Below are 27,423 nucleotides of genomic sequence, written 5' to 3' on the forward strand. Positions count from 1 at the left end.
ATTACATAGAAAAGGTGCAAATAATCTCATACTTTATTCAATTTGGTTCATCATCATTATAAAGAACGTTTCAATACTTAATAACAAGTATAATACGATATCTATTAATTGTATCAAAGATGTCATTATACAAAATTGTTATATAATTCTATTATATAATAAAATCACCTTGACACAGATACCACATCCAATGCACAGTTCCTCCGAGATGGCTGCTATTTTACTGTTTGGATTAACTTCTATACAAAGTTTTCCCATTCGTACTACGGGACAAGATCTCTTGCATTCTTGCCTACATCGTTTAGGTTTACACTTATCTGAATTCACAATCGTTATACGGGTCAAACGATCCGTCTCCTCCATTGACTTTTTTGGTGGCATGATGACGATGATAGACTAATTTAGGGAAAAAATATAGCTTGACTGTATAATAGACAAATTAAAAAATAAAGTACATCATGAATATATCATAAGGCAAGACAAAAAGCATACAACAAAATTCTTGAAAAATAATGTGAGGTAAAATAATAAGATGACAAAAACAGATAAAACATATAAATATAAAACAAATTAGAGAATAATTTAAAAATCTGTCCCAGGTGACATATTTTAGTTTAATATTTATGAGCTGTTTAGTTGATAATTCACATTGTACATCTCGCAACATGTGGAGTAAACTTGAACAAGCAAAAAAAAAATGAGGACTAAGCAAACAAACAAACAAAAAACCTGGAAAAGTAAAAAAATTGCATTAAATTGTCAAACTGAACGGATTTTAATTATCGCAATCGTAAAAGCTGTTAATCCCATGCGACTTCTAACCTCAAATCGTAAATGACAAATTCGAAATGCTACCGAAATAAATATCAACGCTATTGTGATGTGTATAGGGCTAGGGCATACACACGTGTGTGTGCCTGGTGTGCCATACAAACAATAAAAAAATTATTGGAATAAACAGTTGTCACGTGACCTCTTGCATGCGCGTGCGGCCACTGAGCATGCGCATATGGCCACAAGGGCATGTTCGTACTGTTCGTACTGTTCGTAGTCGCCACCAGTCGCCACGTCGCCACATGCCACATCTCGACAGGTCTCATAACCTGTTAATCAGAGCGACACTTTTTTCTGCTAGATTCGGTTGTTTTGTGCAAAAACGCGTCGATTAAGCCTAAGTTCAACGAAATCGGTGAGAAGGCCACTATTCTTCTGATTTACCTACTATTACTTTACATTTTCCATCTTTTTTAAGAGAGAGAATATGACATCCAATTATCATTCCTCACATTGCGAGAATGATGTCAGGTATCCTTATACTGATAGAGTAGCGGTAGGAGAGGATTATGTTGATTTCATCTATCAATTTGTGAAGGATAGCAATATATCCACAAAGGACTGTAAGAATACTGCTAGCATAAGTAATATTCGTAATAATATAATTGGAACACCTAGCAATTTTCCAAACCATGAAGATTTTCTTTTGGTATGTGTATTTTCCGTTCTGTAGATAGTATATAATCGCAAAATCTAATTTATGCTACAACATTTGGTAATATTCAGTACTTTTTTTAATCTTTAATACTAGGAGACGTATAATTTCGATATTTCAATATCTCCATGGCAGAAACAAGTGCCATATACTTTTGTAGAAGTGTTTGACAGAGATTATTATTTTCATTATATTGGTATGTAACATTTGAATTGATAAATAAGATATTGTTAAGGAAAATGTTTGTGTTCAGAAAAGGTTATAATTTTTATTTTGAAGATCTCGAGTTTCATGAAGCTGTATATCCAATCAGAATTTCTATATATGAAGTATATAATTCTGGGAACGTAACTGAAGTTTGGGCTCAAGAATCTGAAGATGAGGGTCGGTGGATTTTATTATGGGATGGACCGCCTCAATTCTACCATGGCGAGCCAAAATTTTTCAAACGTAGACGGATATTTTCTCCAGCTTTACAGTCTTGTAACTTTAAAACTAAAATGCTCAGACTACAATTTGTATCCAACTGTTGCACACAGCTAGATGCTGTGATGCTGATCGGGACATCAAAATTGATTTTTCCTAAAAATCCTGAAGATAAGAGTATAACTAATCTCTTACACCGCATTCAGGCACAACAACATCCTGAAAAATTCTCAAGAATTCCTGGGACAATTTACAGGGATTCCTATATATTGGAGGACACTTTTAATACAACACGTGATTATGAAAATGCGTACTTGGATATTCTTGATCTTCAAAAGGAATTTCCTAAATATTGCGTTATTTATAAAAGGTATTATAATTGTCGACATTAAGTAATTTTATATTATTTTCTTAACACTGCGCGGATACTGTGGGACTTTTAAGGCATAGTCGATTTTTCATTTATGATTCTCACGGGAATGGCTTCAGCGCTTACGTTGACTCTCCTCCATAAAAAAACTTGGTGATAGTGGGCATGTAACTGCCAAGCGGCATTGAGGTTCGTCAGTTGCGCGATACCGAGCAAACAAAGTGTAGTGTGTGCCTCGAAAGACTCAGGGTGTCCACCTCGGATGTTAAACGGCAGAAGGAACAGCATGTTACGCTCGGCGTGTCGCGGCTACACGGATGGAGGAGCTTGTCCGTTTGCTGTGCCTTGCACAGCCATGCCCTCCACATGCTGTAGCATGCTATTCCGTCTGCCGCCTAGCATCACTGACTCTACCTCGTTAATTTTGTCCGCGAATAAGTAATTTTGCATTTTACGTGTTTTTTTTTTTTTCAATATTGATCTTACTTATAAATAATAAATAAGAAGTAACCTTTAAAAAAAAAATAGCATTGCTCTTGTCTTCAAATCTCATTTTTTCTGTATACCGAAATTACCAATTTTTAAGTGCTTTAATAATTCAACTTTTTTTTAGGTTCTCTTCGTGTATTTTTCTTTCAAGTACCATTATTGAACTATAAAACCCTTGAACAATTTTTTTTAGTCACACATTTAAAAAATATGCTATTATTTAAACTCGCATTTTACAGTTTTCTTTTAACGTTTCGACACTTAAAAAAGAAATTGCAACAGTTTCGACTTATGTAGAAATCACTTTTTGAAATCTTAAAGATGATACAACGAATTTTTATAGATTTTTTTAACATAGAGACGCTTTTAAAAACGCCGTCCGCGTAGTGTTAATAATGAAAATAAATTTGTGTTCCAATGTTATTTGCAGCGACATAGCAACGAGTTTTCACAAGAGCAAGCTCGCGCACAAGCAAGTATTTCGGGAGGAAGATGTGATATCTTCTAAGCAGGGATATGTGAATCACCCTTTATTAAGAAATAATTGGAATTATGTAAAATTTATAGAAGATATCAAACTTTCTTCAGAAGAATCCAAGGAGCAACGTGACAGTTTTTCTGCGCTTTCTGTAAAATATTCGAAGTTTATTTCTCGTAATAATTTATTATAATACATAATCTCATGTATTAAAATTTTATATTTTGTTTTTGCAGGATGAAATAATACTAATAATATTAAAATATTTGGATATGAGATCGTTTTGCCGTATGAGCAAAGTAAATAAACGCCTCAATAATTTAACACAGGATCCTTTTCTCTTCAAATGTTTGAACTTACGAAATTTACAAAAAAAATACTCTTCATCCTTCTGTTATGATAAAATTCTGTTTTATTTTGCATCCAAATGTAAATATTTGCAACAGTTGGATCTTACAAAAAGCTGCATTTCTGCTACGGATTTCGTAAACTTTCTTCAGAGTTGCGGCGATTGTTTAACGCACTTACGATTAAGTGGCTGCAATTTTGTTGACAAATTATCTCTATTAAAAATTTCAGAGATATGCAAAAATTTAAAAGGTACATAAATAAATATGATTGTTAAGATTACAGATAAACTGTATATGACTAATATATACATTTTTTGGGTTTTTTGTTTTTAGAATTGGATCTCAGTAATTGTACTCTGGAGGGAAAGGAAGAAGAAGTTTCGATTCCCGAAAATCTAGAATTTCTAGAGAAATTAGATCTTAAAGGCTCTCATATAAGAACTGAATCTCTTTGCAAAATACTGCAAAAAACTCGCCGGATGCGTAACTTAAATCTGAGCATGCCTGCTTCTCAGTGTTATATACACCGACGAGATTTAGACGCAATTATAATACAGTTAAAAAATTCGTGTCCAGACTTAGAAATAATAGATTTATCGGACTGTTACAGTATTATTACATCACGAGGTATTCATGCCCTCGCTGAATGCAAGAATTTACGAAAACTGACAATGATGGACAAGTACGTGTGTGCTACATTTTCTTTTAAAACACATATTATTCTTTATCAAAATGTGTATTTACATTTCTTGCAAACATTATGAAACGGTTATGTTGTTTTTCTTATTGCGATTGAAAAACCGCATATTAACATGACTTTTGTTACAGGATAACATATTGCAAAATCGATAAGCATAGCTTGCATAGATTGTTTTCCTCCTGTCAATGCTTAGAAGAAGTCAATTTGAGAAGTTCCGATACTTCCAATATGATTTTCAATCGCAATGTCTATGAAGCTCTGACACTGTGTAAAAACTTAAGACGAATATACTTGGATTATATGTCGGGTTATACTTTCGCAATTCTCGAGCAGTGTCCTAAACTGCAAACAATCTATGTAATGCGGAACGGGTTAGACGACACGCGTGATAGTCATCAGACACGATTCGTTGCTAAGGCGAAGGAATATTATCCACACGTGTCCATTCTTGAACATCAAAAGGGACCAACGGTGCTGAAAGGAAGGTCAGGATGGTACTACTAAAAGAGACAATTTTCGGGTTAACCCTAGACAGACTCACTGGGGTAATACGTTACCCCACGCGAAATTCAAATTCGCATTATTTCAGCCAAATTTTTGGTTCTTTGTTTTGTTCTTCGAAATTTTTTTACTGTTTTTTTTTACTACCGCAAATTGATGACTACTATCGTCTTCCCTATTAAACTACAAACAAAATTATCTATTATAAAGTTTTCTAAGAACATTCTGGAAATACTATACACGCGGTACAAGTTTGGGGTAACGTATTACCCCAGTGAGTCATTCACGTATGAGAAAAATAAGTGAGTCTGTCTAGAGTTAAGAAATATGCTATATCGGCAGGGTACAAGTACATACATGAGCATCGGAGAGAGCATCCGCAGTGATGTAAAAGTGCGCAAAATTTGAAATAAATAAGAGTTTTGAAATAATTCTTGTATATCTCTACATATAGTATAAAAAAAATTTAGAAGTAGGCGGAGAAGGGCCTCTCTTCCCTCTGCACTCCCACACCCCCAAAAAATCTATCCAAACCCAAACCTATTTCTGACAAACTGAAATTTGATTTTGCACTTTTAATCCATGCAGTATCATGCAAAAATAATTTCTTGCGATAATCTCATCAGTTTGCAGACCATGAACCATATCTGCAATCATTCTTTCGTTAAACTTATTATTTTTAAATTGAATTGGCAAGTTCTTTAAAATTTTGTTTCCTTGTTTTGATTAACACCTTATTCGTTTAGACCTTTGGCTTAAATCATTGAACCCGATTGACTTTCCGACTTTATACAAATTTGAACCCATTCGTTTTTTGTCACTTGAATATTTTTATACGAGTTTTGAAGCTTTTCAGGATAGGTATTAGAGGAAAGTCCTCTATTATGAGACAGGATCCTAATATGAGATATGTTAAGCTAAAAGGCCCTATATAGATCCCATCTGTTGATCCCACTATGAAAAAAGCCATCTCATATTAGGAACCTATCTCATAATAGGGGATTTTCCTCTATACTCAATTCTTTTTAAAATTATTTTAAATCCTTTGTCTTGTGAAAGTCATTCATAACTGTGATATGTATCACTAGTTTGGAATTTTTATAATTCTTTACATACAAAACGCAATTCTTCCAGCTGCTTTTGTTTTTTTTTGCTTGTGAAAAGCTCTTTCTGATTGAGCTAATTTTTCAGTTTGTAAATATTTCGCAAATGGATACTTTAGCGACAGAATTTTTTTTGTACGTGTCTAATTTCATCTACTGAACAGCATTTGTCCGAAGCATCTCTTCTTTGTGAAACTGAACTGTTTGTAGTGCATCCTTATTTTTTGTATTTTGCGGATTGGAAGTATATAATCACTATATAAGATTTATTCTATATTAGTGGCTGGTCAGTTGTGGATGTAATACGGTACATTCTTCATTGACATAAATACACAAAACTGCGACATGTTTGCACTCTTGTATAGATGATAGATCAGCCTTATAAGCGCAATAACAGTTTGAAATGAAACAATCGTTTCAGAACTAAAAAACGTATTTATAAGAAATTTTTTTATAACTGACGAAAATATAATTTATTTTTTTACAATTTCGAGAAAATATATTATTTTTTATAAAACGGAAAATATGTTATTATTGCAGTAGTCCAAAATGGTTACATTTAAAAATTATATTATTTATGAACAGTAGTTTTATTTAACTGATCGTTTCTAATATTTCTTAAAAAATTAACTTCAATGTCTTTCAATTCACAAATTTGATAATACTTCAATTGTGATTTTATATTATTTAGAGATTATTTTAGCGATTTATCGACAGAATCGGAAGAAGCAGCAGCAGCGTTGAAGCGACAATTAAAGGCAAAGAAAAGTTAACCACGATTTTTATTATCAATGCCAATGTTCCCGAAAGGATTCTCGGGAAAGTATCTTGATGATAATTTGAACGTAGATATAGTTCAGGATGTACAGAAAGCTGTCGAAGTGATGAAAAAAGTAATAGAAGATAATGCTGATAAAAGTAAAGCTAATAACGCCGCAATTCAAAAAAGACAACAAAAATTAAAACCTCAAAAATTAAAAAAATTCAAAAAGTTAAAAAAGACATAAAATATATATTTTTTTCATACAAACAGAATCATTGTTTTTCTTTTTACATTATTGTTCTATTTCTGTAGACATTTTTGGATTTAATAAAAATTAGACAAATTTTATTTTGACGCAAGTTACGCTTACATTTGTAATTAATTTGAGCGAATCGTTGTTCTAAGAAACATTTCTAAAGCGCGTTCTTATCCCAATTGTTAGTACATTAATAGTATGGCAAAGATATATACAGAAGATGTCTGTATTTTTCTACAAAAATACTGGTAATTTTTTAAATATGGTTTCTAATATAATACATCTCGATAGAAAGTTGATCGTACGCGTAGTGCGCGCGATAAACACAGCCGGTTTGTCTACACTTTAGGGATTTCCATACATTAATGTCTCGAGTTACAACGAAATCTCTTTCATTTGCGTATGAGCATCATAATTGTATTTTGTATATCATCTTAATTTTAGAATACAGTATTATAGATCACTTCGTCCTCTGTACTGATGATCGAGTCAATTTGTTCGCCTGTTACCATTGAGTTCATATATCTTTCATTGCTGATCACGTTGTGCGCCCCAAAAGACGAATCGTTGCCCTGCACGACGATCCTGATTCGCGCCATCACGTGGCTTCCCGGGCATTTCTGCGCCTGGTTCGCCGTCGCGGTATCGCAGATCTCGGCATAGATTTCCTCGGTTTTGTTGTTGCTGGTCCTGACCAGCTTCGGTAGTGACGGCAGCGGCGTTAGACTGTCCCTTACGTGAGAGTAATTAGGCTGTAGCTCGACGCACGGTATTTCCAACACGCTGGTTGATACGGATCTCTGTACCGGCTGCTTGGTGTTTCGATTCTGGCTGGTCTGATGAGAGGTAGTTTCCGGTTCTAGACTGGAGTAACGCTCCTGAGATCTCATGGCTATCTCCGGCCTCACCGCAAACGTGAACGAGGCCGATTTCTTCGCGGGGTTTCGATTTCTGTTACCCTGAGTGAGTTTCGAGATTCTGTCCAGAATACCGTTCCCGGTGCTCTGCTTTGTCTGTTGGTTCCGTTCTTTGACGGAACTCCGCTTCAGGTGCTCCAGCCCGTCCTTCAGGCTCTGCAAAATTGGCTTGGTCTCTGATTTTGGCTTGATCTTTTTCAGATGCATTTCCTTCAAGCTGTCCACGGTCGGCGGGTGCAACTTCGTGGGCGCTACTCGCGGTTCCGTTGCTCGATCTCCAACCGTTTGGCTAAAGTAGAAGAACAGTTTAACCATGCAGAATAGAGATTCTGGTGTAACGAGCTAACGGTTCATATTTTTTTCGCGATACGGTAAACACTGAATAGAAATTTTTAAAAAAGTCCGAATGTTAAGAAAATAGAATTAGACGATTTTACTTGAACAATGAATAACAAATAAAGAATGTCACTTAATTTTTATTTATAACATTCGTTGATTAAGGAGGTTCTACAGGTACTCTTTAGTCAGTTGAGAGATGAAGAGAAAATCTTCAAATTCATCGATTCTAAGTATTCATAAAATATTTTCGTGAATTTTGATGACGTTAGAGCTTATATCATACCCATATTAGTCGAAGCGAGGAATAATTAAAAATATCGTGTAAGTGCTCCTTTGACTCTGGCGGCTTATAATGGAAGAAAATGTGGTAACGTCGCGAACTTGACAGTTCTGCTCATATGACCGTTATTTCACAATTTCACATAATTCTAGAGTAGGTACTTCTCCGTAAGCGCTCGTAAACGTTAGGTGCTTAAGTTTGAGGTGCTGTCATACTGTGGTGCTGTACTGGCTGTACACTTTTCGCGCGGGTGCAGTCGCTGCGACATTGTCAAATCTCCCTTGTTATTCGAAGCACGCTACGTGAACTGTGATATGGCCTGTTTCAATAGCCAATATCACAAAACTTTACGCGATAACCCTAGTTTTTCTCGATATTTCTGAAAAGGTTAGATTAAGATCTATAAGAGCTCCGTTTTTTTAATCTCTGGTAGGTCGTCTTTATATAATTAATATCTCGTTTCCTGTCTCCAAAAGCCCCTCTGCCATATGTAGCTTATGTTAAAAACTGTGATTTCAAAATTCATTTTTGCAAATTTTTACACGGTAACCGATGCTAAAATTTTTCGAGCACTTTTCTCGCATCTCAATTTATACGTCCATAAAATTTTTTCCAATTTTCAGATACATCCATTATCTGTAGAACCTCCTTAATTCGCGCAATACTGAACAACTTTTTACTGAAAAAGAGTTGCTTTTGCTTCACTTAAACTCTATTAATGACTTTACCTGCAAGCTGATAGTAATCGTTGCATTTTCGGGGAGGCCAGCAATCTCGCTTCCGAAGGGTAACCCAATCGAGCTCTTCGCACTCTTGGTGCTCCGTTACCGGTCACGACCAATTCGAGCATTTCCGGATTGTGCACCGGTCTCTCAGGAACGACGCAGCCCAATACTATCGGACCACGCGTCGATGTCTCCAGTTGCATTAGACCGCCGTACTCCTTTGGCAATGGCACTGGCAACGGTCCCGCTATCAATCGTACCTGAAGAGAAAAATTTATTTAATCATAATTTTGAATAAGGGAGAATTATAAAATATAATAAAAGAAAATAGTTTTTCGGTATATTTTAATTATTGAAAGCGTTAATTCGTAAATGCGACTCACTCTGAGAGGCAGTTGTCTCTTGGCGAGGTGATGAACCTTGTAGAGCACCGCGTCGCTTCCGGTGTCGACGCTTCCGCTCTGACAGATCGCATAGAACTCGCCTCTGGTCGACAGCGAGGCGAACACCTCTTGTCCGTGAAGGTCGATGCATTGCGCGTACTGGTCTTTTTCGGGGCAGCCGCCGGAAATGCTGAAGGAGACCGAGCTGCATCGCCTCGTATCCTGGAAGACCGCCACGAGTCGTAATATCTCGCCGGCTCTGATTGTCGTCTTCGTGTAATGGGCCCGCAGATTTCCATTCTCTGAAAGCACGCGAGTGCAAAACTTGATGAGCGCAAATTGCAGCGACACTACTTGCATATGTACAAAGTACGTCGTGCAACTTCGTCTTCGCCGATTAAGTTGCACGCGGTTGTCCCGTTAACAACGCGTCGAATTTCAAAGGAAGCCTGGCATAATCAATCCTAACAGTCGTATCCCAAAAGCATCCTTAACGGTACCAAATAGTGTCAAAAGGTGATAGAAGTCCTTTTCAGTCATGTCCGATGGTCTCGTGCCGATATGTATCTAACACTAGAGTCATAGGCTGATCACTAACCACGCTAACCGTTACTCGTTTTCTTGCTGATATTCTCGTTTTAACGAAGTCTCAGTTTTATAAACGCGGCAGTTTCCATAAATCTGTTACATCCTGTTAGTGCGTATCATCGGTAATTATTATCCTAATTTACATCATTTTGACGTTTAGCAGAAAAGGGTTCGAAACTTCCTTTTTCGTTTCTTTCATGGTTTTAACATGATTGCATAGCAGGGAATATTTTTACGGGCGTAGATATGTAAATGGAGTTGTTATCCGCATAAAGGTTGAAACTTAAATTTTAATGGATCGGCGCTTCTCGAATATCTATTTTAAATTTTTATCCATTTATTTTAGAATTTATATAACTTTCTACTTCTTCGTTGCTTAAAGTATCTATGCATTTAAATTACGAAGAGTGGCAATTTGCACAATCGTAAAAGAGATAATTCCTACTATTTTCGAGCATATGTTTTTGCTTAGCACGAAGCAAGCAAGATTAAAAGAAAAAGAGGGAAGAGAGACAGAGAGAAAGATAGCATCTTTGTGCGCTGCATCGCTATTCTTATGCATCTAGGTCAAGAACGTTGCACCGTTTGACATTTCGCGAGCGATCGCTCGCGGCACTTTCTAGCTTCATTGCCCGTACTTACCCATTTTCGAGTGTGTCAACGTGTAGCCTCTCAGAGGTGTCGCCAATAGAAAAGCAGGTACCCCCGTCTTCACCAAGGAATCTATCCTTCGATAGACGCGCGCGCTGCCCGTCGTGTTATTGCCAGATATCACAGAAAACCATCCTGAAAAGAGTTAGGAAACGTTAAATGTCTTGCGGAGGACTGTACAATAAAAGGCATATAGCGTATCTTTTCGACTTCAATAGCAATTTGACACGGTTATTAATGAGCAGAATAAACATTATGAAACTGTTCTTCATGGAACTATTCACTAGCAAATTATTACACGAACAACAAGCCCAAATATTTTTTTGCCGAAAAATACTTTTAATTAACCTAATATTTAAAATAATAAAATTTAAAGAATACTTTTTATCATCTAATATTTGAATTATACTTAATATTTATGAAGTACATTTTATATAAAGTATAATTAAATCTTTATAATCCTACTTTGAGACTGATTTTAGTTATAAAAAATTATATATTCATGCAATGTGTTTGTAATAACAGCTGTTTCAGCAATATAGATCGTTATATATAAGGCTTTGAGTCGGACATAGAGAAAAGAATCTACACCTCGTTTCTTCTCTGACGGGAGACTCAAGGCTGAATTTTTGTTAATCGTAGCGAGAACGATTAGGACCGGTCGGCATCTGCCGACATAGCGGTGTACATGCGCGCGCGCGCGAGTGTGCGGCCTCAGGATGAGTTAAAAAACGTATCTATTATATTTGGCAAGAAGGAACTATGTGAAGTTCCAGTCAGATCGTAAAGAAAGCCGCCAAATTGCGAACAGGCGGATTTCAGGCGCGCTGCAGTAGAGACACAGTAGTCGAGTGGTGGTCGATCGGCTGATCGAAGGTCAGCAGGTTCTTTTTCTCGTTGCTAATTGATTTAAGAATGCCGCCCTGATGTGAGCGCGTGTACTCGAATCCTGTCCCTTAAGAATTGCGCCGGAATGCTATCCAGGCTGTGGCAGTCCCTGAGGTCCTGAATCCATCTCCGACGAAAGCAAAAGTTAGATACCTTAACTTTATAAAGCAAGCAATTTTCAGAGATATTAAAAGATTATCAAAGTTATACTTAACAAAAGCACCGCAAGTAACCATGCAAAGATAATCATATAAAAAAATTATTTGACCCGAAATATCATTTTCATTATTTCAGAGTCTGAGATCTTAAATCCATCTCCGATGAAAGTAAAAGTTACCTCGATTATCTCTTTAACAATTTTCAAAGAAATTAAAAGATTGTTAAATAAGTCGAATTTAATAGAAGCATCACAAATTACCATATAAAAATAATTAATAAGTAATAAATCAATATAAATAATTTATTTGGCCTAAATATGATTTTCAGAACAATATGTTTTATTTTCATTAGTTATCTTTGTATTTTATATTTTATCTATTTTCTTAGTCAAATGGAAAAGCGTCGAAGAGATTCAGTGAACGTTTGCGAGTTGCATGAAGAGGAAAAAGGAAGCGTAAAGGGGGGAAGCCAGTTAGTTTCCCTTGGGAAAGTTTTTCCGTTTCCAGTTTACGTGCGCACATTAATTCGTGTTCGAGGTTAACTGATGGAATAATCTAAGGGACTTGGCGGCGCTCCCGGTTTTTGTTTGTTCTAGATCAACGACCTGGAAACCCAAGTGCGCGCAATTAGACGGATGGTATTGGATCTCCTCGTTGCGTTCTTGAGAATACCTCGAAGGGAGCTAATAGGTGGGTTCCCTCAGTCGTCCCTCGGCAGAAGGACGGCTTCTGGATCCGGGAACGGGAGCGTGTACTCCGGAAAAGAAATGTTGCAAAGGCGTGTGGCTCGCGCACGCAGTTGCATAAGCTTTACGCGCGTACGACCTTCCCTCACTTTCCATTTCCAGCGTGCGCATCCGCCATAGCCACGCGAGCGGGCGAGCGAACGCGTTCAGGTCGTAATTATACAGATTCGCCGCATCCGCTGCGAAAAATCTACGGAAAAGTTCAGGCATTCAGTTACGCACGGCAAGAGCGGTTTCCTAACGCGTCGCGCGACTGCGTATATCTCATTGTCTTGCGTAATTGCGAGATCGCGCGCGCCTAATGATTCACGTAATGAAGCGCACGTTTCCCTCGGAGTTTTACCCGGACAACCAATTTTTCCGACATTTAGTCGGCAGTCGTTGAGAAGAGTGTAGTTGAAATATAAAAATATACACGTAATAAATAGCTATACATGCAATGTGTATGGAGATTGTGTAGAAATTCAATAATATAATTCTATTTAATATAACGGAACTAATATATATATAATCTGAAGATCAATGTATAGCTAAGTATAAAATTTAATATATATAGTTTATTAATTCTTCCCTTTAATTCTGTACGCTTATAGAAAATATACACGCTTTGCTGAATAAACACGAGATGATAGTGAGCGGTCGTTTCGCATGAAACAGTCAGCTGAATGTTCCTGAAAATCCGTTTCATCCCGTCGTTTTTAACGCATCACCGCTGCAACGCATGTGTTTACGATTCAAAGTTCGTTGGTGCCATAACTCCATAAAATGCTGGCCCGTTACCGAACGGAACACGTTATATTCACGGCACGTGTCAGAATTTAATGCTCGGGCGTTGCTTGGGATAAAGGATAGCGCCGCGTATTTCCGGAATCTTAGATATGTGTATATCAGTGCCGAGATCTAACATCTCAACGACGAGATTATATTCGAATTCTGTGTGCTTTTCTACAAAAAACATTTATACCTTTGAATCAATCAGGGATTTACATTTTTCTGGAAAATTGTTATCTAAGATAAACTTTAAGATTGGAAATAATATTTTCTTTATCAAAGGATATGCTCAAGTTATTAAACATTTAAAAAACCTATTTCTGTATGCAACAAAAAATGTCACTTTCACGCTTTGTATCATGCCGCCTTGATGACAATCAAAGAAAAGGTTGCAGCAACCGGAGCAAGGAATTGGACATTGACCCGTGGTTCAGGTGCGCTCGCAGGAACTGCGTTAAGCGCGTTACACCATGTCTCAAGAATTCATCCTAATTCCTGTCTGGCTTTATGGTATGAAAGGAAAGCCTCCTTTCAATGGAACGGATAATAGGCTTCGCCATCGGTGCACGTGGCTCGGTATCTGTGACGTAGATATTATGTTTTTGTCTAAACACCTGGAAATCCGGTTGCGATGAATATGGCATAAACATGTGATTTATCATGATTAATCTCGCAACATTTAATAAGTAGGCCAGAAATTATATTTATATTTTGTTTTTTATTTATTCACAAGATAATTATCATACAGCTACTTGTCGACATGTATTTGTTGCAAGCCCCGAATTTCGAGTAGATTTTTTGTTCGTCCCGAACCGTGGATTCTGGTTAATTATAGAAACGTGATTGAATGGCAGATTGTACATAAGATGCCCGCAGGGGGAATTCATCCGCGCAGTTCTTTGGGCTTAACGCGCCCACGGATTGACCCGAGTTGACATTCACGCACAGATACACGAGACACACCCACAATTACACGTATCCATTTTAAAATTACCTATTACACCTGTTTAGACCGAAGGCAAGGTATATGGACCAGGTGGAGAAGGATCTCAAGAGTTTGGAAGTCAGGAACTGGAGAGGGAGAGTAAAGAACAGGTCGGAATGGAGGGACCTCTTAGAGCAGGCCAAGACTCATAAAGAATTGTTGAGCCAAAGCTGATGATGATTACACCTGTTTATGGGTGAAGTACTGCCCGATGCCAAAAATCTAAGAAGTGAAGTGAAGTGCACATAACATTGGTGACAGCGATGAATAGAATCGGGACTTCTTCTCTCCCTCCTACGAAAAAGGAGGGATTTCAGCTTCCATGTTTAATGAAAATCCATTCGGCCAGTATCAAATGAAAATTGTATAGCAATGCAAAGGTCAGTTAGGTTTATCGAGACTTAAAAAAAATTATGTAACCGAAACGGCCACACCGTTAACAACTAGTTTACGTCCCTACTAAAATATCGGGAATACTTCGTTGCGAGAGATCGCCGGTGATCGGCGTGACATTCCAGATAAACATTGTGATATTGAGATGCGCGATATATGTGTTTAGCCGGAGCATTAAGTAAGGGAGACCACAGCCTACATCTCGCGGCTGGAATCTTTATTGTGCATAATTCACGTTACGCCGCGAGAGACCAATCATTCGGGATATAATATTACTCGAACGTGAATCGAACCGTGACAATAGTATATGGTTGCCGGACTATGTTATCGATGATACCCCGCTGCAGCATAGCGGAGTAACGTGTCTGCTATACTCCATCATCGGCGATATATCTTTATGGGATATTTGTTAAAAGCCAATCCAATGGTCAATATTTTTAACTCGGATCTCCTCTAAAATCCTAATTAAATCACTGCTTATACAGCATCGCTATAGCATCCTATTATACAACATTGATTTGTTTCGATGTCTTCGAGTGCGGAGATATTTATTAGTGATTGAAAGCGAAAAAGAAAAGGAGGAATTAAAAGTAGAAACGCGAAGGAGAATTTGTCGTCGTGACAAATCGCGACCAAGAGGTATCGGCAAGAGTAGTAGCAGCGGCATTAGCGGTACCAATCGGTAATATTGGTAATAGACCGGAGAACATGGCGATAGAGCGCGATGGGGAGCACAGATCGAGCGCGATTTATTGTCTAGTCGCTCTTATAGATTTTGTCGTTTTGCAGAAGTTGGACGGTCGGCTTACGGATGGCCGCGCGTTTCGAATAGATTGAATCCTTCCTCGCTTCTGTCTCTCCCTTTGTCGTGGGATCGGTTCCGCACAGTCGATGCCGGCCGACGCGCGATACTCTAGAGAGTTATACCCTGGCACGTAATGACCGTTATTTAAAACCGAGGGAGGCCGGTCATCGCCGAGGGCGCGTCTGGCCCGCGCAACATTCTTGTCTCGTCGTAAGACCTCGTCCGAGAGGTCTGCGCGAGCAAATAACGATATATATATATATATATATATATATATATATATATATATATATATACATATCTATGTACGTGTATATATACACATCTTACGGATATATAAGAGAGAGAAAGAAAGAGAGGGAGAGAAAGAGCCGAGACATCTGCGCCGGGTCGGGCAGTTGGCAGTAAAATCATACGGCCGCGTCGGATAAACCGATCTATACGATCCCTCGGCCCGCAATCACGATCGCGATACTGCACGCAATTCATTCTCCGCTTCTCTGTCCGGAGAGAAAGAGAGGAGTCCTCTTTCCGCGCGCGAATGCGCGAAATCGCCGATCTACCACGATACGCACGAAAGCGATCGTCGATAATTCCCTGCGTGGGGGAGGCGGCGCGGAGGATGATTGCGAGTACAAATTTTACATTTTTTTTGTGTCCATTGAAATATCATATTTTTATCGTGTCGCTCACGAAATGAGAAATTCAAATCTCGTAAATATTTATATACGATCGGAAAGATATTACATCTTTAACGAAAGGGTTCTTCTTTCTTGCTCAGTATGTAACACGCGAAAGCTGGACAATGTCCCGCTAGACCTGATCGTTTCACACATCGTGCTATCGGTCACTCGCATTTTACTTTACGGCGATCCGCCTTTCTTCCGTCGGCAGCGCGAGATCGTTTTATCTTTCCTTTTTTTTTGCGACCGGCAACGGATCGCAACGGTGCATCGCGAATGCTCTGCGGATTTGCCGCGGGCGAACGACCGACTATCGAAAGGTGGTTCCTTCGCATCGTTGGTTGCCGAAATGCGCGGGTACGCGATTATCTCGTAAACCGCTCCATAAAACTTTAAGGGCTACCGGCATCATCATCCCTCGTCGAATGCATGTTAACGGTGCAGCGGGCGCGGGCAAGGAAAAGAAAGGGGAGGGGAAAAGAAAGGAATGGAAAAGAACGAGAGGAGAACCTCCGTCTCTCACGTGAGAGAGAGGAAGGACGTCGACCTCGACGCCGCCGACGAGAACCGCGCGTTCTCCCGAGGTTTACACGCCTAATAAATTACTGTAAACTGGAGCCCGCGCGGTCGGCGTGCGGAGAGCTCGTCGCGGCCCTCTCTCGTCCCGGGATTTGCGCGAACAGCAGTTAAGCCGCGGCCGGTGATTTGTGCGATATCGTCCATCGTCCTTATCAGTCTCTGGAATCGGACGCGCGCGTCTGAATCTTCACCCTAGTAATTTTATCCCGGTTGAGGGTTCAAGTTGCGTATACCTCCGACCGAGAATTCCGTTTCGCGTTTCGTCGAATGGACGATCCGCGATCGAAGCGAGCTTCTAATGTGACACCCTCCTCCTCGTTGCGCAAAGCCGACGAACTGTTGCGACGATGCGATACGTGGTTCGTTATGATAAGAATCATAATTTTTGTCTCAATTCTTTGAATTATATTAATCAGATTTTATCTTGGGACAAGTATAACTGCAATCGCGAATGACGTCTGAATTGAGCCAAAAATTTCAAGATTGCATCATACACTTTGATTCGAGACACATTTCTCATTCTTTTTCGAATGCCTTTTTTTCATCTTTCGGGAATCACATAATTCTACGTGAAAAATACTTGGAGGATTGATCACGATGATGTACAGTAGGTACACGCCTCTAATATATCCAACTAATAATTCTCTCTTCGATGAAAGCCTGCAGGCTTCAGATTTTTTTATCCAGCTTTTCCGCCACGGAAAATTACGAACGACGCAGAGGTGCATATATGCGACGCAAGGAATCGCGACGTGTGTTTAATCTGCGCGATACTAACTATCCCGGCATGAATTCCCCGTTATCAAAAGAAAAGCATTCGATTGCCGTCAGCGGGATTCAATTTCGCCGCGTAGATGACATCTACGTAACGAGCGCGCGCGCGCGCGCCTTTCTTTCATCCAACGATGAAAAGTCAAAATTCGATCAGTCCATTAAAGCTGCCTCGTCACGATATTATATTACAGCGGTATAGAGAATCGTACAGTAATGCTAGAAGAAAGTGTATGACGAAATTCCACTGCAATCTCGTTAACAGATAATTTTCGCGCCGGACAGACGGAAGTCGAACGGACGGATTATGTCATGCCGCGTCGACGAAATCGCAATGCGGTTTCGCACCGACAATCCGGATCGGTGTGCTTGCGCTTAACGGCAGCTGCGCAAGCGGTGATCGCGCATTTCACGCACGTGCGCCCCGCCGGACAAATGGGATTAAGCCAGATGACGAAAGTCATTCCGGCTCGGGAATCGTGCCGCGCCGCGCGCCGGCCGGTTGAAATTCCACGGTGACGCAGAGGGAAAAATGGCCCGAGGGATAAGTACAAGGAGGAGCGAAAGAGGAAACAGCTCTGTTCCGTAAAATAGTGAAATTTATCATGGCGCGCCGGTCGGAATTTAGATGACGCGAAACGTACAGCTTCGAATACTGAGAATCTGCAGTTTCCCAGCGAGCTCGTTGGGAAGAGTCCCGCGTTTCTGGTCCGGTGGATGGTTCATAAAATGAGCAAACGAAGCCGCCGGCTATAAGGAAAAGCAATCCCGCAGTTTTCGCCGAGCGGGAAGACGAGAAAAAGGAGAGGGGACGACAGCTCGAGCCGGAGGAAAGTCGTCGTATTCCGCCAATGAGGGAAAACATACGGACGATAACGCCGCGTGACTTCTGATTGCTTCGAGCCAGAACGGTCCGCTATTTGATCTGCATGCCCGCTTAGTGCTTTTTGCGCCGAACCGGCCAATAGTAAACGTCCGGCGACTTCTTCTTTATTACCGCGAAGAACGGGCCGGTGTTCTCGCCGCGCGCGCGCGTGGTCCGAGCGTTTAAAACGCGGAACTAATTCATCGCGAGAGACGTCTGGCCGCGACCTTTTTCTTCGTCCCCCTCGTCCTCTTCGCGCGTCCGTGGTTTTACGCCGCGTAAAGAGTTACGTCGCGGCGCTACGTGGCGAATTCGTGGGCGTGGAGTAACGTTTTCTCGGCTCAATTTACTGTTAGTACCGCGCGGTGCATATGTAGCCAATCTCGCGTCCGTTTCAAGTGCGAATTTATGATGCGACCGACGGCGACGAGGAGTTTGTATCCGCATACGCGCACTCCGCTCAAAATGTCCTCGACCTCCTCGTCGAACGATGAGCGACTCGTCCAGCGTTTGTCGCCAAAAAATACGATCGCACGAAAACTTTACCAGGTCCCCAGCAAACACCAATTAATAGTAGACATTACATCAATATTATAATTTCCCACTCAACAATATAAGTGTATAATATAACACACGTTGTACATAACAGTTACATTGTGTTGAGTAGGAAATTGTTTGCTGGCATAATGCGTGAAAGAACCGGATCACCTTTTTCCCATCGCCATCCGTCCTCCGTTTGCTGTAATTCTATAATATTCTGGTGCTAAGAGTTTCAATTTCAAAATCTTTCAAGTCCGCGAGCGCACGCTGCCGAGCGGACTGAGCGCAAAGAGAGGAGCCGAACAGCGGAATCGAAAGGGAAAAGTAGCGGCGAATTGCCACTTACCATCGAGTCATCCTAAGCCACCTCAAGGTCGGCGTGAGATCTAGGCAGAAACTAGAAAGCGTTTGTCAACACTCCGGATTTGCCGGCACCGTGAATCATCGACACGCTCCGCGCGGAATAATTCATTTGCCCGCGAGAATTATCGGCGACATTTCTCTCGCGTGACTCGACCGGAACGTTGTCGAGTAAGAAAAACCATATGACGAAATTTCGTCAGCTGTGACGTCAATTCGGCAAACGTGTTTTCCTTGCGGATTTCGCGATTCGTCAGAGGTTTGCAATCGGGAGTGTAATCGCCTTGCGACATTCATTGAGGAGATGGTAAGAGGCGAGACGCGCATTAAATATGCCAACTCTCCATCGGGCTCGCAGCCCCGGTAACTTAACATGTCTGACTCATAACCGCCATGCATCGTCTCACCAACGACATTTTCATTAAAATACGAAGTGCGTTTATTAGAGGCCAGTTAGCGGCGAGTCAAGCGCGACACTGTCGTGCGCGACGCCAATTTCACGTCTTGCGCCTGAAGAGGAGGAGGACGAGGACGAGGACGAAGTCGAGGAGGAGAACGAAGGAAACGAGACAGGAGGAGAGAAGCGTACGAGGCAGATGACGGGGGGAGGATGGAGAGAAATGCCGATGTATTGAATAGCTTCTTGCGAGCGCGAAAGAACCAGGCGTCGTTAGCTGACGGTTCTCTCTTCAAGCTGTCGAGCCACCATCGAGCCTAAACATTCCCCACTTTACCTCCCGTCCATTCGATCTAATAGGTCCACATTACCGCGCTTTATTGCCTTGTAATTTTTATTTCTGATGCCAGAAACCAATATAAGTCGCGGAGGATAGCGCGCGCGCGCGCGCACGCAGAAAAGCCGAGCTTCGCGGCTTACTTCGCCACAAAGTGGTTTACGATTGAGACGAAAAAGAACGAGTCGGAATATTAATCGTATGACGAAGAGGCTCTCCTTCTCTTTCTCGAATGCGAGAGCGAGAACGAGCCTTCCCTTTTTCATCAAGCGAAAGAAAAGGAGGAAGAAAAGAAGAAGAAAAGAGAGAGAAGTCGAAGCATTATCATTTTTTCTTGCAACTTCTCGCACGTCCACGCGATCGCCGACGCAAACGCGAGCGTGAGCTCGATGGAGTCCATAACCTGTTCCGATGATTCCAGCCGGATGATCTCCACAACCGTTACCGTTCGTTCTGCCGAGCATAATTTACGTTCTACGCGCTGACTATCACCACACGGGACACAGGTCATTAGAAGAGTGGCCGCGTCGATACCAATTCAAATAACATTAAAGAACGAGAGACGTTCAAAAAACATCAAAAAAGATACATGTTTTTATATTTTCATGTTTTTTAAATAGTTCTCTTTTCCACGTTATTTTTCTTGAGAAAAGTACTCCAATCAATCGCGAATCGAGAATTTTTTATTTTTATTTTGTGATGTTAACTGTTTATCGAATCGAAGTGCCATGCACGCGAAAAATGACGGTTTTTGCAGGCATTCCGCTTTCCGGAATTATCCTCCGCGAGGAGCAATAAACGTCGGAGACCCGACTGCAATTTCCTTCATGCAACCGGGAGCAATAATCGTTTCGCATCGAATGGCCGATCTAAGGGAAAACCCTCACCTGGATAACCCTCCGGGATGACGATCTCCGGTCCCACCTTGACGTCATGCCGGTACCGGTGGATCAGCAGGCTCGCCGTGACTCTCAGCGATCGCTGTTGCTGCTTGTACAGGAGCACCGGCCTGCCGCCGGTACCCTCGAGTCTGACGACCCTTGGTAACGAGAACCGATCCAGGAACTCCCGTAGCGGCATATATCCGCCGCTGGAACCGGAACCACCCTCGGCGGTGGCCTCCCTCGAGCTCGGCAGGGATTTGGGGAGCGAAGGCATCTCCTCGCTGGACATCGTCGAGAATTCACCGTTCGACGACATGATCTCACAAGTTTCGAGACAGTGTCACCGCGCGAACGTTCCCGCAGGACATCGAGGCGAAACGTGCACAGTTTGAATAAGCCGGCGAGGGATCACAAAGTGTGTCGGGATCAGGAAACTGACGCGATGAATACTGATTCGGATGAGACAGTCCTCTTCAGGGTAACGCTGGACAGCTCGAGGGCTCAGCGTCATTTAATCCCCGTGGCGGCGGAGCGAGCACGACGCTTGCTTTCGAAGGCATCTTCGTTCCCCTCTCGGTACCCGCTCATTATACCGCTTAATAACGGGCTTGGATGCGCTGGCACTTTCTTCTTCAATTATGTCACTCCGCCGCGGCCGCTCGGCGACCGTCACTTTCCGTCTCGCGGTGCGATGATAGTGACATTAACCCTCTCGGCGAGGAGTTATTTTCGACACTTTGCGAGCGTCAGGCAATCCTCGCGTAAAATTGTCGCACGCGAAGAGGAAAGAGAGATCCAATTGTACATTCTCGATGAACTAAGCGATCGTTACTTTTACATCTGGCTCGAGCGATAAAATCGATTTCGTTCATCGAAACGGCATGAAATTGATTTGCAGCGGATATTAAAGTCGCCTCGTTGATCCCCGGCCCGTTATAAATAATACGTGAAACTCCGTTCACTAGCCACTAAACTGTTGCCTGGAGCAACAGCGCGTAGTGAGATCGAGGATCACGAAACACCGTCGACGAAACACCGCGTCGAACGAGCCGATCGATCGCGAATCGGCGGCACTGTTAAGACGATCGATGTCGATCCGCTCGCGAGTTTACCACTTTCCGCGTTACACTTTTCACACATGCGGTGGATCATATCCTCCCTCGGTTGATCAGGACGGTAGCGCAAACGCGTTACGGCAAAACTATCACGATCTATCGATAATATCCTCAATTGTTGCGTAGAGTGAACGCTGGCTGGCAACGCATCTCTCCTTAGACTATTACGATTTACTGGCAGTATATCCGTGATGATCACTCGCTCGCGAGGATGAAAGGCTGTCTATGCTCGCGTAAGTGTATATTCTTAGACGAAGCTATCAGGGTCTATCAACGATGTCCACGATGGCGAGCAAGGATGGCGAACGATGAAGACCGTCTCTCCGCGCGCGCGCGCGGCCGAGGTACTCTTCCGGACGTCCTGTACCCGATGATGAACGACGAACGGGGCCCCTCTTCCGGGCTGTTTCGTTTTCGAGCGCTGCCGAGGCGTCCGAGGATAGATGGATCCGATGGACGCGCGATCGAATGATGAATCCCGCTTGGTTAACCGAGCCGTTGCTCCTCTCTCTCTTTCTTTCTATCTCCTGACGCGAAGGCAGTTATCTCCCGTGGGGTTCGATCCCCGTGGCGTTTATGATTTACCGGTGCGGTCGGCTTTCTTTCGCCGTTTTCTTACGCGAGCCTCGCGAGATATATCTCGTGGCGCGCGGGCGCTTTTATTGCTTTATGCCGAGCCGTGCGCGGGCCGCGGGGTGCCTTCAGACGCCTCGATAACTGGGTCTGAGCTGCATCTTGGTAGTCCGCGAGCAGGACCTACCGTATCCCGCGAGGAAAGGCGAAGGCCAGAGAAAGAGGTGGAAAAAAATCCTGGGGATATCCTTCAGACACCTTGTCGGCCGAGGTCGGGCTGCATCACGGTGGTCTGAAAACAGACGGACAGGCGATATGGCCAAAGTGTTCTCTATCGCGGCACTCTGCGCGGTTTGATCGCGGAAACGCGTCGCTCGGCAAATCTATCGAGTCGATATGTTTCTTCGACGAATGTCGTTACATTTATTCATTACATCTATTTAATTGCAGAACTGATCGAATCACGATCGAAACGGCAACGTAATTGTGATCTACGATGATATGCAATAAAGACAATCGCGGATCTGTCTTGCAATTTACGTAAGTACATTCACAAATTCTGTAGCATTAAAAACAAAATAGATTAAATTAAGAAAAAAATACGCGAAATAATCCTCTATTTTAGATATTCATCTTTGAAGATTTTTCAATTTTGTAGGAAGGGTATAAACGCCGAGGGATGAACAAAGTGAAAAATACCCAAAAGGAAGTACTCCAATTATTTCCGCACGTTCAACGCCGGTTCCGTAAATGCGATCGAATAGTCCAATTTGCCCGACTATCTTCTGGCCGAACGGAAGAACGCGCGCACTTTTTGAAGAGGATCCGATCGGATCGGCGGACGCGAAGTCACTGACGCCCGGCTCGAACTGAGTGGAGTGTAAGAGGTCCACCGGCACCAAGAGCCGCACGCACACAACGGCGCGGCGTCGTGTAGCCGTCACTGGTACCGTGTGCCACCACCTCTACCCAAGCTTGGCTGTCAGTGCCAGCAATACCGGCGGCCTGAGGCCTGAGCCTCGCCCGCGGAGTCCTCCGTACGGCCAGTTAACAGAATACGCGCGCCTCGCTCCGACCTACGTGGACGTGGGTTTATTCAATATGGGTCCTATTGTTGCTCGCTGAGAGGAGCTGTTACCCCACAGGAGCGCGCGCACCGCCCTCGATACTCTCTTCCTGCCTAGGAGCCTGTAATAATCGCCCGTGGTAGCCGAGTCAGTCTCTGTGTATGCACAGCAACGACGAGGCACGAGGAGCTGACAATTGCGGCGTGCTGAGATTAAATGGCAGCTGATCAGATCGTGGCTGGGATCAGAAGCTACCTCCCGAGAGCGCGCAGATCAATCTCAGCGAAGGAAGGAAGGATCGGAGGCGAGCTCGTGATCATTGAGCTTCGTTAGATCATGCCACTTTTTAACATTAAGGACAGACGTTTGACTTCGTCTCGAGTTTTTCTGCGAGTTTATAGAAAGTTAATTTTACTTTCAACACATTGAACATTTTATTTTCTCTCTGACGCGGTCGATGATCGCATTCATCGTGTTCGGGAATCTTTTAAACCGCATCCTGATCGACAGAAATGCATCCGTTGCAAAAAAATGCCGCACGCTTTCGTAAAAGACAAACCACTTGGTGACTGAAATGCTACATGCGAATTTTTCTTATACGGCTATACTTAAATAAAACGAGCCCAGCGCAGTCCCTATATTTGGTAACTCTCGCTTGAAATTCGGCGATGACGATATCGCGCGTAATAGCCTTCTTCTTACACGTATTTCGAATTTATACGTCGTCTCGCACCTCAATGTGATTCGCTCGCGCGCTCGATATCGCGGATAAGATTGTAAAAATTACGAGCAAATTGGCGTGGTTTCCGAGTGGGTGGAAAGTGGAACGACCTTGGCTTTTATTTTTGTCGAGCATACATTACCGATGCGAACGTCCGACATGTTACGTCATTACGGGTTTCTCTCTCACGCATCGTATAATCCTTTTTATGGAGGTTTCTCAGACCGTACAATAAGAGTTTTAAATATCGTAACATTCACTAAACGATCTTTAATCCTATTAGTCAAATTATATTAGGACATATATGTTTGTACATACAAATAGAAAAGAAAAGGAAGGAATGAAAAAAAGGTAGATATACATAAATCAATCTTCGATTTTTGACACATTATTGACCAAAGGCGCATCAACTCATCTTTATTGCCTGAACATTAGGTATTAACCGGCGGTGAGTTTTTAGAGAGGCATACAGTTTAAATTATCATGCGAAGTTGTCAGAGCTTAAAATTGATAAAGTTTTCATTATAAGATTTGTGTAATTTTTATTAATTTGTAATTTGTAATACGTTACTTTTTATCATGATTTACTTTTTCTAGATCTTTTACACAATGCAAAATTATGAAATTTATTATAAAATTTTGTTCCTGTTGAATTGGCTTGTATGAGAAAAATAGCTGGCCCTTTATAAGCGTTTAATTTCTGCAAACGCCTAGTCAACAATGTGTTAATAAAAATTCATATAATTTCACAAAATTAATTTCTATCAATATTTTTTAATTCGCCTATTTCGAAGAAGCCTCGTCTCTCCGATCTTCCGTTCACTGATTCTCTTGTACGCTACGCTTAGCCAAGCGGCAAATATCAGCACGGCAATTACACGAGAGCACGATCGTTTACCGGTTGACAGACAGAGGAAATCGCCGGTTCGCTACCGTTAAATTCGCGGACGAAAGCGTTACGCAACGCGAATACGCAATGTCCCATTGCCGATGTTTTCGTGTGGTCTAACCGTCCTGGTTCAATCGTCATCGTCATCGTCATCGTCATCGTCATCGTCTTCGTCGATTTTCATCATTTCGCTGCGGTTTGCGAAACGCTGCTGGATTTCGACTCGATCGTTAAGCAAGCGCGCGTGAATTTCCGCCTAAGTTCTGGGAAATATCGCGGAATGGAGATTGTCGCCGCAATTTACGTTGTTATACTCTAAAGGATGTAACGGTCCCACGTACGATATTCGCAAAATACAACGAGAATCCGTATTACCACTCCGCGATAGCATCAAATCCGACGGTGTGGGTTACGGTAATTTCTCACACGGCCGTGTTACGTGAATTAACAGCAAATAACTTGCTAATAGCGAGACACAAGTGATGCGTGCCGCGCGGCCGCACTATCGGATAAGAATTTCGCAAAAATCGCTTAATATCACGCGAGCAGCCAAGCGTGCAGGAGAATGCCATTCGAAGCTGCTAACAAGATCGAAGAAGCGGCGAGAGATCCTGAAAAAGTTGCACCACAAAGTGGTGCGCGTATCTCATTGCCGTAACACGTCGCGATCGCTGCAACCCGTGTTACGTTTTTTCGCACCCTGCTCGATGAGTCCTTCTTTTTAGTGCATCTCCAATATTGTTAGTGGAATTGAATTTCATTGCTTGCTTCATTTTTCAATAGGAATTATCTCGCGAAATTCTCAATTTCAATTTTTTATTTATTTTTTAAATTTATTTTCAATAAATCGTTTCTAAAATCTGTTCCCACGAAGATAATTGCATACTTAATTCAAGATTTGCTTGCTTGCTGTCCTTCCTACAGTAACGCAAAAAGAAAATATATATTGCAATAAAATACAGATATTGCAATTACATAAGAGTCACATAAGATACTGTTATCAAAATGACAATATTATTGCGATGACGGCTGAATGGAATTAGAAGCTGAATCAGATTTTAAACTAAGCAGTCGTTTGCTGACTCACTTCCACACTCATTTCAATTTACTCCACTAACTCTTGAAGTCGTCAAGAAGCGGCCGCTCTTCCGCGCAATCATACTTCCTTGTATTACCTTGTAGCGCGAGTTTTTTACCTTAATCTGATTCACCTTCTAATTTTCTATAATCCATCACTAACGTCCATTTTTATATTAACACATCGGAGAGTGATGACTCTCCAGCCTATCAAGATTTCCTCGATATGTATTACCGCGTCTCTGCATCTTCAATGCGAGATAGCGAGGGGATCCCTTTAACGAGACCAAAATTACGGCAACGAGAACATTTCCTGGTCTCATCTGGCGCGATGTTACACCGCGAGGGATGGCGCGGCGCGGCGCGCACATGCGAAACACGCCGGGTTTATTAATGCCATTGGCGCAACGACGTACAACGCGGGTCCGTTTAATTCTATATTTACTGCAGCCGCGTAAAGTTTAGTTAAAGCGGTGTACGTTAGGTATAGTAGTAGTAGTAATAGTAGTAGTACGCGTACCGATCTGTGGAAAGGATCAGTCAAGGCGAGCCGGAGGGTCCATCGGCGAGAAGGAAATCTCCGCGAAGCGATCTTCCCACGGCGCGGCGGGCGATGGATGCGTCTCCGGGGAGCGCGGCCTTGCGCGGCCTCGCAAGGACAAGGCCGTCATTTTCGATGCAAGGGCGCGAACAATTATTATTATATCGGTGTGTATGTGTGTAAAATATATATAAATGCGCGCCAAGCCAGGGTGTGGCTCGGTTGCGCTGAGAAAACAAAGCTTCCCGCGCGTGTAATTATGGCGAGCCCGAGATGCGAGGAAAATGCTGTGCCACGCTGATGCGAGGCGCGCGATTATGCACTTTTGTGGACCCTTTTGTGAAATCGTAATCGGACGCGTTTGTTTTGCGCGCTCGCACGCGGCCAGGAGAGATTCTTCGGCGAGTGTCCTTTGCGTTGTCGCGTTCCGAAAGCCGAAACGACGGCGCAGGAACTTAAATTGAAAGTTC

General features: G+C 42.1%; 2 protein-coding genes across 2 annotated transcripts; one reads left to right on the forward strand and one right to left on the reverse strand.

Moving 5' to 3' along the window:
- Window positions 1–1,068: 1,068 nt before the first annotated feature.
- On the forward strand, window positions 1,069–5,234 carry LOC112465727 (F-box/LRR-repeat protein 4-like). Its single transcript, XM_025033433.1, has 8 exons — window positions 1,069–1,189; window positions 1,253–1,483; window positions 1,586–1,685; window positions 1,769–2,285; window positions 3,205–3,403; window positions 3,489–3,852; window positions 3,936–4,284; window positions 4,431–5,234. Exons 2-8 carry the CDS (start codon window positions 1,262–1,264, stop codon window positions 4,804–4,806), a joined length of 2,127 nt encoding a protein of 708 aa, XP_024889201.1. The 5' UTR covers window positions 1,069–1,189; window positions 1,253–1,261; the 3' UTR covers window positions 4,807–5,234.
- Window positions 5,235–6,898: 1,664 nt separating this feature from the next.
- LOC112465728 lies at window positions 6,899–23,527 on the reverse strand. The gene is made up of 6 exons (XM_025033434.1): window positions 23,358–23,527; window positions 20,974–22,950; window positions 10,800–10,943; window positions 9,570–9,871; window positions 9,190–9,446; window positions 6,899–8,131 (listed from the first exon to the last, which is right to left on the reverse strand). Exons 2-6 carry the CDS (start codon window positions 21,284–21,286, stop codon window positions 7,366–7,368), a joined length of 1,782 nt encoding a protein of 593 aa, XP_024889202.1. The 5' UTR covers window positions 21,287–22,950; window positions 23,358–23,527; the 3' UTR covers window positions 6,899–7,365.
- Window positions 23,528–27,423: the final 3,896 nt, after the last annotated feature.

This window comes from Temnothorax curvispinosus, unplaced genomic scaffold (genome assembly GCF_003070985.1).
Source record: "Temnothorax curvispinosus isolate PA1 unplaced genomic scaffold, ASM307098v1 QBEX01015437.1, whole genome shotgun sequence".
NCBI lineage: Eukaryota > Metazoa > Arthropoda > Insecta > Hymenoptera > Formicidae > Temnothorax > Temnothorax curvispinosus.